This window comes from Tachypleus tridentatus, chromosome 8, assembly GCF_004210375.1.
Source record: "Tachypleus tridentatus isolate NWPU-2018 chromosome 8, ASM421037v1, whole genome shotgun sequence".
Classification (NCBI taxonomy): Eukaryota; Metazoa; Arthropoda; class Merostomata; order Xiphosura; family Limulidae; genus Tachypleus; species Tachypleus tridentatus.
In genome coordinates this window covers 66,547,481-66,561,787 of record NC_134832.1, presented here as the reverse complement: position 1 = coordinate 66,561,787, position 14,307 = coordinate 66,547,481, and the positions used below count along the sequence as shown (strand labels likewise).

At 31.9% G+C, this 14,307-nt stretch overlaps 1 protein-coding gene across 1 annotated transcript; it reads right to left on the bottom strand.

Annotated features, from left to right (window-relative positions):
* Window positions 1-8,458: 8,458 nt before the first annotated feature.
* On the bottom strand, window positions 8,459-12,238 carry Bulli (regulator of MON1-CCZ1 complex protein bulli). The gene has a single exon (XM_076449208.1). It carries the CDS (start codon window positions 11,648-11,650, stop codon window positions 9,716-9,718), a length of 1,935 nt encoding a protein of 644 aa, XP_076305323.1. The 5' UTR covers window positions 11,651-12,238; the 3' UTR covers window positions 8,459-9,715.
* Between the last annotated feature and the right edge of the window lie 2,069 nt (window positions 12,239-14,307).

Genomic DNA, 14,307 nt, shown 5'->3' with positions numbered 1-14,307 from the left:
TTACAACCATGGTAGTTTAAAATTAATTGGGGGCTTCATACAAGTTATAATGGAAATCTGACTAGTTGAAGAACAAGAGAGTCAGAATAGACAAGAATTTGCACTTAAGTAACAAAAGCCCAAATTAAAAATGCAAGGCCAGATAAATCCTAATTTTTCAAAGTCAGCTGTGTACATTACAACTACACTCTTCTCTATCAATGGATTATCTAAGTTAAGCAACATTTCTAAGATTTTCCTGAGTACTCACACTTTATTTACATGTACATGTATCTTTAATACCTAAGAACGTTTAAGAACCATTTGACCAATACATATAAATGTAATCTCAGACAATGTATTTAATTTTTCAGTTCAGAACCATTCCCAACAATAATGTCTGATTGCTATGTAAACAGTGCCTAGTTCCAGTAGGAAAACAATAAGGTTGGGACTGTAGACTGTTTTCTACACACAAGTTGACTAGGGGTAGCAGGTGCCAACACACACTTAGAATTTAGAATCCATGAGAATGTTAGTCATTTCTCCTTTGTAACTTTCTCAGATACAAGTTTAGTATTATCAAAGTACAATATTCAGTCTTACCATGTTGTTTTACTTTTCACCCCACCATTTTTCATTTTCATGTATCTTTAATTGCACCTTGAACAAAACATTAAGAAAATCCTAAAGTTATTTACTTCCTCAAAATTTTATCTACTGATTGAAAATATTCTACAATAACCAAATAAAACACTGATTAAGTAAATTATCTTGCACTGCTCTTAGTGGAAAAGTTAAAACTGTATTCCTTCAGAAATAATGTGATGTTTGTTTCCATCACTATTATTCTTCCTTGACAATTTACCACTTGCTCGATATTTCAATTCATGTGAATTATCTTGTACTGTTGTTACTGAAAAATAGAAGGTAAAACCATTTAATTTCAAAAATAGTGACTTTCCCATTACTATTATCCATCTTTGAAAATTCACTACCTACCAAATATTTGTTTTGAAACTAAAATGTTCTTTCACTAGCAGTAATGAACAGGTACAGTTAATCTTCATCTAATACAAGTCAGTGATCATGGCTAACTCAATCTTAAAATACAAAAAACATACTTTGCTTCCACTCATATTTTTTGTGGAATTGATTATTTGTACTATAAAAATAGTCATGAAGAGATTCATGTAGTATTTATATACATATGTATATATATCTTAACTACACATTGACACACGTTAGTAACTTTAAAAAGTGCATCTGGCTTTTTTCAAATTACTTTGCTAAACTTCTTGGATTACATGATACGATTGCATTTGATAGTTGCACAGAATATGCTATCATTTAGGAAATGTCTAATTCATTTTTTTTTTCTTTTGAAACATCATAAAATAAACAATTACAAAATTCCACTTAGATATTAAGCTAAATTTCTCATAAGTCAGGATTAATATTCATGCTGATACTATTTTATATGTTAATATACACAACAGAAGGGTCATATACTCTACATATTTACTGGGAAAGATCTAGTGAGAGCCATACAGCACTTGTTTTAGAGCTCTTGACACTCAGTTAAATCTCATATGTGATCCTTGAAAAACAACAGACAACAGTACACCACAGAAAATAACTCAATAATTCTAAAAGCCAAAGGGTTATGATGCCCTTTCATCCAAGCTTTGGAATGCTATCATTTTCAGTTGTGCAAACTGTGTATGTTCTAGGCACTGATTGCATCTACTGGCACCAGCCATCCTAAACTGCATTAATTATCTATCATCGAATATCCTAAGAATATCTCTGATAGTGAAACTTAGTTAGAAAGCTTTATACCCCTTTGGTTCAAAAGATCTTATACAATCAACAAACTGCCCTCACTTGGTAATTTAGTAATACTCATACAAATTAGCACATACATCATACTATACAATACCACTTGATAGTTGAGAAAATGAGGATCACAGTACTTTTCCAGCTAAGTTTTATAATTCATAATTATTATTTCCAGCTGCACAAATTGATGTATCAACCATTCTAGATTTGTGATGACCTAGTGACCTAGTTCAACTTATCAGCTGTGAGGCAGTCAGTAATGGTTTGACAATTAAAGCTGAATCTCGCTTCTAGATTCGATACTTCCTCATCCTGAATAGTCAGATAAGAACTATCACAGTTTTCCTCCTTATTTTCTAAATGCTGTTATTTTATTCTGTTTTGTGCTCTTCCTCCAATTAATGGGCAAGACAGTTCACCAGTAATGCACAAACACAGTTCGTTGATGTGTAGTAACCATTTTTTCCTAGGTACAGTTAAACTTTACTAATTACACTGCACAACAAAGTTTTTGCTTCTTGAACACTGTTGGGTGTTCCTTATATATTTTTGGCTGCTGATCACGAAATTCACATCCAAATTTGCCCATAACATACTGTTTCATCAAAATCTTCAGTTTTGTTACAATAGAAAAATGATATAAGAGCAACTGGAATCCATCAATGTTTGCTGACTACTGTTGGACACTGCAACGTGATGCACCAGACATTGAATACTAATGAAAATCAGGAGCAAAATACTTCTAATTATGTTGAACTTAATAGTGTATTAGGAACATAAACACGATTAAATACACTATTGCTGGCAAACAGTTAACTATTTCTCACAGTTACTACGTGATGAAGCAAAACCAAAACTATATTTGCTCATACCCACCAGGTACCTGTCACAATCAGCAAAAACTTTTCAGGAAGCAAAACTTTTCAAAAAATTGTTGTGCAGTGTTATTCTTTTCATGCATCACAAAAAATATTTTTCAATAAAATTTGGCTAAATTAAGACCTCTTAGTTATGATTTTCTTATGTAAGGATTAACATTCATGCTTTTAATACAGAGTACTAGAAACGTTCTAGCAAATATAATGTGATATTTCCTCAAAAACTCTTGTCACTCAATTTTATTAGGTAAGTCATTAAATGGTATTTGGCCACAGACAAATTTCCAATTGCTTGAAAAGTGAATGCCACAATACCCTTTCAATGAATTTAACTTCTAGCTATCATCTCCATTTCTACAAATTATTTAAGCACTGGACATTACATCTATGGTACCATCTGTCCTGTCTTTATGATGATGAAATTCAATACCTGCCATAACAATTGGGGGGTCAATATCATCAGTTCAACTGACTGTTGGAGCTGACTTTTGTTTCTACACCTAGCAATTCTTTATCTGGCTTTTCTGAATGCCATATAAATACTTTTAACTCCTTTTACCTAATTTCTGAATGAAAATGAGATAAAACTGCGCTTTTAGCTTGCTGATATTCTCCTCCGATCCATCTTCAAGTCACTAGGTTTTTGTTAATACATGGACACAAATGTTCAATAAGAACTATGTGCTTTCACATACCTCTAAACTTCTGATAATGTTTCCTACAGCTACAGCTTAGTGACTTCTGTGCTGCTGCCATGCATCAAAGCCACACCCAATTTTCATTTTGGTACAATTATTCATTCATTGTCTTGCACATGGTGGCTTTTCTTACTGTTGCCATACAAACTGATGTACATCAGTTAATGCAGGCTTTAACCACACTACATTTGTTGTGGATGCTTGACACATAAGCTCTATGTTGAGGGAAATATATTCTTTGATGGATTGTTTAGGCAGAGTATTCATGATGAAACTTTGTAGAATGGATGGCAACTGCCTGTTGTGGAGACAAGTGTAGAGGACATCTTCCAGTCAGACTTGAAGACAAAAGGCGGAAGACTTTCGAAACATCGTCCTCTACACTTGTGTCTCCACAACAGACAGTTGCCATCCATTCCCCAAAGTTTCATCACGAAATATATCATCTTTACAACCTGCTGATCTCTCTTCAGTTTTACAATATGCCATCTGATGTACATTAAGTGTTTGTCCCAGTCAGTTTGATTGGAAATAACAAATTAGCAAGTATATATTTGGCATTGTATTACTGCTTATATTAGTCATCAGACTGATTGTAATAATACAAAGTGCACATCTTTTGCACATCAAATACTTTATATAACTCAAAAACAGTTAGCAGATAAAGATTCCCTATTCCTTGTGAACCTCTTCAGGTGCTCCTTACTAGGTTATTAAGTGCTTCCACAATCCATATGTCACATACTGTGCTGACAAAATTGATCAACAGATAACCCTTGGTCAACTTTGTGAAGTACTCAGTAGTCATGAGTACATACAGGTGACCTCATTCTATTTTTTCAGAACAGACATAAAATATCCAAGGCTATTCTCTATAGAAAAGAGCCAACAATTATATGCTGGAATTTACTTTGTTCAGAGTGTTTTTCCAGGTGGCAGACACTATACAGTTTGATACTATGACTGAATGTCTCATCTTGATTGTGGCCAATAAAACTGTCATTGAATGTTAGCACAAGAGTACACAAAACCTTGATGTCCTCCAGTATTTGTTATGGAGAGTATGAAGAATTTTGCACAATAAATCACTTGGAACTGCTAGCTCCAAAACAGATTGAGGTGTGTTTTCTTACAGCACAGCCAGCTTGAGTTATATACTATTTTCACCAAGGAGAATCAAACCTCTATTTTAGAATTGTAAGTTCAAAGAGATACTGCTGTCCCACCAAGGGACAAAACAGGCATAGAGTCACAGCTCTGTGACAAATAACAATATTACAGCACACTTCCTGGACTCATAACTGCTTGTATAAGTGTCACAAAATATTTGCATCCATACTACATTCCTCAAACTGACTGGTTGCACTTTGTTTTGGTTGATTGGTTTGGCATTTTACAGTGCAAAGCAACTAGAGTATTTGAACCAAACATCTGGTAAAAAAATTAAAATTAAAGCATTATTATTAAAATTCATAAAGAGAAATCAGGGTAAAACAAAACAGTTTAATTTTTGAATTATAACATAAATAGCCTTAAATCCAATTTTTATATCTAGTTTACATCTGTAAGAGAGAAAGTACAATAATACAAGTTGTAAAGGAATTTCTGTAGCATAATCTTATCATAATTTGCCAGGATGACTAACAGGTTAGTTCAAACATTAGCATTAGTCACCTGAAGTTGGCCTTTCCAGTCCTGGTTTTGAGTTATTTGACATTACAGCCATTTTCTAATTTCAAATCAAACTAGATATACTTTAATTCTTAAAAAGGAATCACAATAAAAAAAGGTCTAATTTATAAATTTAAAACTTAAATAACATTAAAAAGATTAATGGCCTTTAAAAAACTAAAACCATTTCTAAGGTGGACAGTGTCTACAATATGATAGATAAATTTCACTTGTATGTGCATGAAAGCACATCTTTCTGGTTTCAGTTTCAATGAAATACAGGTAATGTTGGTTTTATCCAGGGAAACTAGCATTCCCTGTATGATTAGTTATCATTCAGACATAGAGGAGACTGTAATATCAAGGTACCACCTTATCTACTATTAAAGGACACAACTGTCTACAGCGCAACGTGCAGCTATACAGCCATATTTTCATGAGCAGGACATATTACTTTAATAAAGGAGAAAATAACAAAAAATAATTAAAATCAGCTTTACAACCTTCTGCAGTAGCTGTTTCATGAAAACTGCATATATTCAAAATAACTGATGAACTCAGAGCAATATTATATTAATAGAATAAAGAAAATGAGTACATCTACTAGACTGATTAAATTTAACATTTCTTATTCCACATGTAATGCCAGATCCACTCACGGTAACTAGTACTATCCAACACTAAAGCTTTTACTTCAATTAATTGCACTTAGCATGCATATTGTAAATTTACTAACATCTTAAACTTTAATAACAACTTTATGTTCATGAAACTACTGAACTATATTTCTATAAACATAAATTTGGCACTGAAGTTGTAGTAGATTTAATAAAAACTTAGATCAAGAAAGAAAGTTCAGTTTTTCACAAATATAAGTAACATAATATCTATATTTTTTTATGGAAAGCTTACTTAAATAAATAAATAAAACAAATTCACTTAATGTGTAAAAAAGAAAAGATGAACATAAAACTGGAATTTCATATACAATGTCTTGCTTTTCATTACTAAATAATTATCTACTCCTTGGTAACATATATTTCTACAAATTCTCTTTACTACATCATATCCATAATGCAAATTCAGTTTTATGTCTATTAAAAGAAAATCCATTTCATTATATGCTATGCCAAATGTATATGGAACTGATATCAAATTAACTTATTTTTAGACTATTTACTACCCGTGTCTAGTTAGTGTCCACATATCCTATCAAACTGAGGAACTGTTTTTACTTATTCCATCACTCAGCATACAGAACCAATAACTTCGTATGCAAAGTAAACACTAAAGATTCCAGAAGTAATTTGTGTAAGATTGTAATATTGGAGGCATTTCTGTTCAAATATAATTTGTGAGACTATGTTATTAGCAGCCCTCTTACCAATAGATTCATGAACACATAAGGAACTGGTGCAAAAATAGTTTAGCCCCTACAGACTCCATCAGAAAGAATAAAATTAAACAATCCAATGGTGGATTTACTAAATTTATTTTTTCCGTTTCTTGTTCTTGAACCACAGATTTCTTTCAGCAATAGAAATTTGAAATGAAAAGAGCACTTTCTAATTTAATTACATTTCATAAAAATTATTTTGTTGATACAACAGATACAAATAAAACCAATATACTTTCATTATCATACATATAAAATTACTTACGTACTTCACACATATTCCACACTTAACAGTTCTGAGTAAATGTATCAGTTTGAAAGCAACTTACCACAATGTACTCCTAAACATTATAATGGTCAGTTTCTGTTACCTAACATTTTTCATATTTAAAACAATTTCTTCATAATTTTGCATTTCAGGTGAACTATTTTCTTTACTGCCTACAACTCTATCCATTACCATTGCTGACTTTCCATTTATTCTTAAGGTCATCTGCAATCTTTTCTTCTATTATGTTTATGTACACTTGAATTTTCTCAACTTCAGCTGGTTCTGCAACAACCATGGTATTGCTTATATACACCACACCTTTTACCAGCGAGTTCTTAAAAATTTACCTTAGTATTTGGAAAAAAATGAGAGACAATTTTTTTCTACCTAATAATTAACAGCTATTGAAAATAATTCTAGATTTTCATGTAGTACCAAACTTTGGCTGCCTCTGGATATTTATGCAATGTGTATCAGTCAACAATTCTTATTTAACACAACTCACAGACATCAAAGAACCATCAGATTTTTTGAGGCTAATCTTTCACACCCATCATTTGGGGAAAAAATATAAAAAATCTTTACTTCTACTGAAATAATTGTGTTAACCTATAAAACACATGCAAGATGCTGGCTGGCCTCCATTATTTCTGATGGTGATTAGTTAATTGCCCTGTCTTTCCAATTCTCAAAATTCTTTTTCTCCTGTTATATCCAAAATATAGAAAAATAAACCAATAGATTTTAAACTACGGATCTCCTGGACAGTCTGATAAACTTAAACAAGATCACCTTCTATCCCTTTTTTTTTCTCAGTAAAAAATTAAGTTAAGAGTCCATAATACATTCACTATAAGGTAACTCTTCTATTACTGGAATGATTCCAGTAGCTTTCCTCAAAACCCTTTCCATTAAGCTACTATTTCTTGAAATAAAAGGCCAAAACTGAATATAATATTCAAAATGAGGTTTTATTTTACCTGTGATTTGTACTTTTTGACTTGTAATTGCCATTTGTAAATAACCCTATACTATACTGGCTTTACTACTGGCATCATAACCTGCTTCAATGGTGTGACTTATCCATCATGTTATTAATATTCTTTCCTTCTGTCACACTCTTAAATTGGTTCCTATTAATATTAAATATATAATCCATATTAGATTCCAAATGCATTACCTTACACTCAGTTGACTACTTAATTTAACTTTGCATTTAATACAATAAAGCAAATAAAATTTACATCTGCACATGTATTGTCATTCTTTATAAATAAACTTTCAACAGGGTAATTGTATAAGCAATCAGAAACATTAAAAGAATGTTAAGATCATTAATATTAGGTACAGACTGCATATTACTTCTCAATGTATGTGCAATTGGCAATATTTAATTTAGTCATTTTAGCATGATTCAAGGATTTATGTAAGACCTGTCCTAAAAAAATATTACAATGATAAACATACAAAACTTTTAAGGCTTATGTGATAAATGTTAACATCTTGCACAAGATTATTTTCAGATTATTCAATATATATATACATATATATATATATATATATACTACATAACTTAATAGTTTCTGCTAATCAAACCTTTTTTCCCTTGATAATTCCATTTTTTTGTACAAATGAGTATTTAAATCCATATACTGAAATTCATTTTTGTTTCTTACACAAACTAACACACACATACTCTTTCAACACTACATCATTCATTAAAGCAGTAATTATATTTTATTGCTAAGATAATGGTTACTTAATATGAAGAAATTCATAATGGAAGATGTTACATCAAATATATATACTGTGAACCAGCAGTGATGTTAATGGATACATATATTTCACATACTTTGATCTCTGTACCTCAGTATGAAGACACATCTCGATATAAAGGAAGAAATTTATCATTACAGAATGCCCGAGACCACATACAGAACAATACAGCATTGTCATATACTTTCATTCACCGCAAATACACAAAACGTTTTTTTAAATGCACCTGTACCTTGAAATAAAAAATATTAATCATGTATGAAAAACATAGTTAAAGGTCTAAAACAGCCATAGAACAATAATTACACAAAATGACGTACACACATTATTGTACTAAAATTAATTTTCTTTTTTCATATAAGAGCATGGTTTGAAGTGTGTAAATATTTTTAATGTTTTGTCTGCTTATAACAATAATACTAAATAGATTAATTAATAACGATTTTCAAATATTGGAAGGTGATTTTCTTACAGAACAGTGTGTGATTAGCTTACTTCTAATAAGAACACTGTACAATTGAGCCAGTTTACACAACCTAAATTCATACAGATTTGTATTACATTACTTTTTCCTTAGAGATTCTTCATCTTAAAAGCTCAAGATTTTCATTATACAAAATGAAAGTATCAAGTTAAAATTCTTTATTTTGCTTACAAAGACAACATTTAACTGCAAGTGTAATACATACACATTAATAAAAAATTAAATAAAATTTAACATAATGATGTCTAATATATTTTTTTTTTAATAAGTAACTGGTAATTTAGTTGAATTATTAAATGTTGATACTTTGAAGTTAAAACTACTGTAAAATAAGGTTATGAAATTACAAGCTACATATATATACCATTTTATGTCTAAAAAAGATTACATTATGACCATTTTAAAATAGTTTCATGCTCAAAAATGTGTACACAACTAAAAATATTTCACTTTCCATTAAAATCAAAATACTTCTTAATAACATACTTTGGATAAATAAAGTAACATACAGCACACAACACAGGTTATTTTATCACCATATTATTTTAATATCAAATATTACAGATCACAGAAATTTGTGGGTACTAGATATTTTACTTTAAAAATAAAATAGTGTATATGCAATTCCCACTCTTGATACCATACATATAGGCAATGAATGAAATAATTCACCTTGAATAGCCTTTAACTTGTTTTGAAAAACCCTATAAATTTATATGCTTAGGTTAGTCCACTAAAGTTACTCAAACTAGATCGAGTGCCAAATATATTTTCAAAATAATTAACAAAATTTTCACAATGTTCTCCTTTAGCAAATACTGCTGAACCTCTCAGTCTGATATTCCTCTGTTCAAAGCATTTGAACACAGCATAGTAGATAGCTGGATCATTTGTATTCATTGCTGCTTCTAAGAACTTACGAGCAGAAATGTTATCCATGTTACCAGTGCTTTGAATAAATTTTAGTGCTGACAAAACTTGCTGTTTGGAGAGTAAAACCTCAATTATTTCTTCATTAGCTGTTCCTAGTCTTTTTAACATATCTAGAGCTAACTGATGTGATGGAGGATAAAGACTCTGTAGAGAAAGCATTAAACAAGCTAGAGGTTTTGAGTCACTAAGAATATGGTACTGTAAAAATTGATGCAACTGGTAGAAACAGCGATGATGGACAAGGGTGTTAATTAGGAGCTCATACATGTAATGTTGTACAGGTATTTGGTGTTGAGTCAGTGAGCGAATATACTCTATCAAAACTGCAACAACTAACTTATAACTGATATCACTTCTTTCCTCAAACACAGAAAACACATGTGTATACATATCTGACTGGTCAATAACCATACCTTGAACTCGTTGATAAGCAGCCTCACTCTCTGCATAAGCTCTATATACACGATTCAATTTATCAAATATTCTTGCAAGATCTACTAAAGGCAGCTGGCTTTCTGGTAAAATTCCTTTTCTACAAACTTTTAAGATAACATCTTTAGAAGATTTTCTCAGTAGCAAAAAATCAATCAAGAGACATTTATCAGCAATTCTATCAACAAGAGGTTCTAATTGAATTTGCACATACCACATACACCCCAACTTAGCATCTATCACAATGTTTGGCTGAAACACAATCCAGTTAGGAGAATACAATTCACATTCAACTTCAGCCGATTCTGACATACTATGGCTTGGGACGGTAGGCACCTTCAGTTTAAATGGCTTTATAGGGTGAGGTGACGTAAATGGTCGATGATACTTGAAATAGCCATCACTTTCACTTGACAACCTTGTGTCAAAAATCATTGATGTTTTTGAAGCCTGGTGGTGAACAAGGACAAGATTATCTATGACATTAACTGCAAAACGTCCACTCATATCCAGCTTCAAGATGTCAGTTTTTCTTGGTGGAGTATCTTTCTGAAATGTATATATAACAATCTCTGCACCAGTATTACCAGGACCTCGGGACTGATGCCTAAGTACAATGATACAAGTTTTCAAATAAATTGTTGCTAATGCTACATCTCTTTCTAACAAACACAATTTTGGTGGCTTGGGGATTACTGGGAGGTCAACTTCAAACTTTGCTAATCTATAAACACTACCTGGTCTAAACTGAAATGGATGCAGCATATTTCCAAGTGTACCAGATGATAAAAGCAGAAGAGTTATTTCTGGCTGATATACAAACCAATTTACAGGGACATTATATGTTTTGAGGGATTTCAGAGTTCTCTTTTCAGGGCTTACTTGATACAGCTCTATGCCATGATCAGTAACAAATACCACTTCATTAATTGCAGTCCATATAAATCCTAATACTTTTGTTGTTTTTCCTTTACAGCTCTGAGAATATTCTAAAACATCAATATCATCAGAGAAATTTGCAAATTCAACTGACTTTTGACATCTCTGTATAGCTAGTATTTTTTGGTCTGGTGAAAATTTTATAGAAATAACATCACCCTTATCTTCCATACGAAAATTTCTACTTGTTTTCACATCTGGACCTTTCACAACAACGCCCATAGCACCTCCTGAACGAACAGCAAAAACCTGCTTATTAGCATCATCAAAGAAAACATTTGAAATTTTGCTTACAGGTTCAAATCGTACAGGATTCAGACCTAGTTCGAGGAAATGCCTTTCTTCATCCATGACTTACAATCCACTTTTTTTTTCTTCTGTGATTTGGATGGATTTATGTGATGAAGTTAAAATATATACATATTACAAACACCATCCAATGATCTTTTCCTACCTTTAGGACTACTGCTAAGGGTAACTAGTAGTAATAGTATTAATTTTAATTATTAGCTGTAGTAACTGAAATCATTGGAGGTAAATTTCCTGAAATAGTGTAAATATAGACGAAGTTCATTTCAACTTTTAATCAAATCAACATCTACCTTCCGGTATGATTGTGTTGTTCTATTACTACTAGTAATAGTAGTAGCACTAACTGTAAGCTAGGTAAACCTAACTCCAACGTCGTTTCAGTACGATGATTTCGCTTTTCTCAATCTAAAAATAAAAAATTACACTATCTGACTTCATAATCTAGCTTCAGCACAAATAACTTATGGTAATTATTTTACTCTAAAATTATCTGCACTACAAGCTTCACTGTTACGCCGTTAATGCTCTTTCTTATTTCCTTGAGGATATATACAAGTAGCCATATTTGTCACGTGATACCTTAACTAAATGTAGATGTATGATACACACAATTGTCTTCCACAGGTCGTTCTGAAAGACTGTGGCGCCACACGTCATGAAGGAAAATGCCCAAGCAGTGAGGGTAAAATGGGTAACAATAATATGGTTTGTGAGGAAAACCCAGCCAGAAATAATTGCTAATGTAGAGTTTCACAGAATCGACTGTTGATCCAAAACGTGTACAAAAGATTCAATTTTCTTAAATATTCAAAGTAAAAGAAAGACATTTACACCTGAAAATGTGGGACATACGATAAGGGGATAATTATAACACACGCACGTTGTAATACTGCCATGGCGTGTATGTTGGAGCAATTCCATAACTTTCGAAAAAACAAGCTTAAAGATATTCTTGATGACGAGAAACCCATTGAAATAAAAATGTATCTCAGAACGGCTGGTATGAGTATTAACACTTTTATTGATAAGGTTGGTTGTTTTTTAATTTCGCGCAAAGCTACTCGAAGACTATCTGCGCTAGCCGTTCCTAATTTAGCAGTGTCATACTTTATTCCAAAGCTTCATTGCAAAAGAGACGGAGTTTATACAAATCAAGTAGACGTGAAATTTGACTAATTTTGTTAGTGGCAAATATCTTACCCAGCTCAACCGTTTGTGAAAGTCTACAAGTAAAAGTGAACTCTCAGTCCATAAGGAACTTTCTTTTGGAAGCTCTTTTAATGTATGTTAAATTTCTTGTCGTAAAAGTTTTGCAGGTCATTTTAAGGAGGCTGTACCTATTGGTCTTTTATTTTCTTGAAAACACACACAAAGTGGCTAAAAATGAGCACGATCTCTGCAAGTATTTTCGCTAATGTTAATTCTCCAAGAAAATTGTAAATCAGGGGAAGTGGATCAGAAGTGAGATGGTGTAGCAATCTGGAAACCTGGCATGAATGGCAAAGTAGTTGCGTTACTCATTGTTCAAAACAGTCTATTTAACAGTAGAGGTGCGATTAATACATTTACTGTCTAAATTTGATATATTTAATGAATGAAATTTGATATTAATCTAGAATTTTTGTTCTAAGTGCAATTATATTCTACATTAAGAAATATCCTAAAATGTTTTAATTATGAAATGCTTCTCTAATTCAGACCTTAGAGTAATCTAAAATTTTGCTTTTAAGAGCAATTGTCCCCTGCTAGTATAGCGGTAAGTCTAGGGATTTACAACGCTAAAATCAGGGGTTCGATTCCCCTTGGTGGGCTTAGCAGATAGCCCAATGTGGCTTTGATATAAGAAAAACACACACTCATTATGAGCAATTACATTTTACATTAATTAGTCATCATCACCCACCGCCAACCCGTGGGCTACTCTTTTACCAACGAATAGTGGGATTGACCGTAACATTATAACGCCCCCACTTTATTGATAAGGAGAGAACAACGTTTCCTGATTGTCCGCTATGACACATAATGTCGACCTATGAAGCTTAAAGATAGTTTCGATTTCATAAGGTTCTCAGTTAAATCTGAGGTTGACAAACACAATGCAAATATGGTCATACTATTTTCTTCAATTTCTTTTTCATATAACTTGTTTACTGTTTGAAATATATTATCCTTCAATTAAACAGCGCTTATGATTCCCAATTTTATCTAATAGTTTTACGAAGAAAAGATTCAAGATAATTCTAGATTTTGTAGTTAAATTTAGCACTTAAAGGTCAGATCTATGCTCCTAAAGATGTCATGAACGTAGCGTACATTGCCATCTATTGCTTTTTATAAAGGTGAATCACTACAGATGCCCAAATAACGACATGATGACTTTACAACTGATATTTAGGCAATGCTATACTGGGGAACACTACTAGTTAAAAATAGTCCCCATCAGTACATGATTTTCTTCAATTGAATAGTGAATGTGGTTGTCATTATTATAACGCACTTGTGACTCCAAATATGCCAGTTCTGTATAGTTTAATATATTTTCAGTTGTACTCCAAAATATTTTAATAGCAATAAAAAATGTTTAGAATGAAATAAGACATTTTCTTCTCATCATAAACTTATATTAATCAATATTGTCTTCTAGTTACAACAAACTACCTATTTTCGGTATTCTCAGTAACTGGTATTGGAGTTAG

Coding starts and splice junctions, on each gene's coding strand:
- Bulli (XM_076449208.1), bottom strand. CDS start 11,650: ATGGATGAAGAAAGGCATTTCCTCGAACTAGGTCTGAATCCTGTACGA.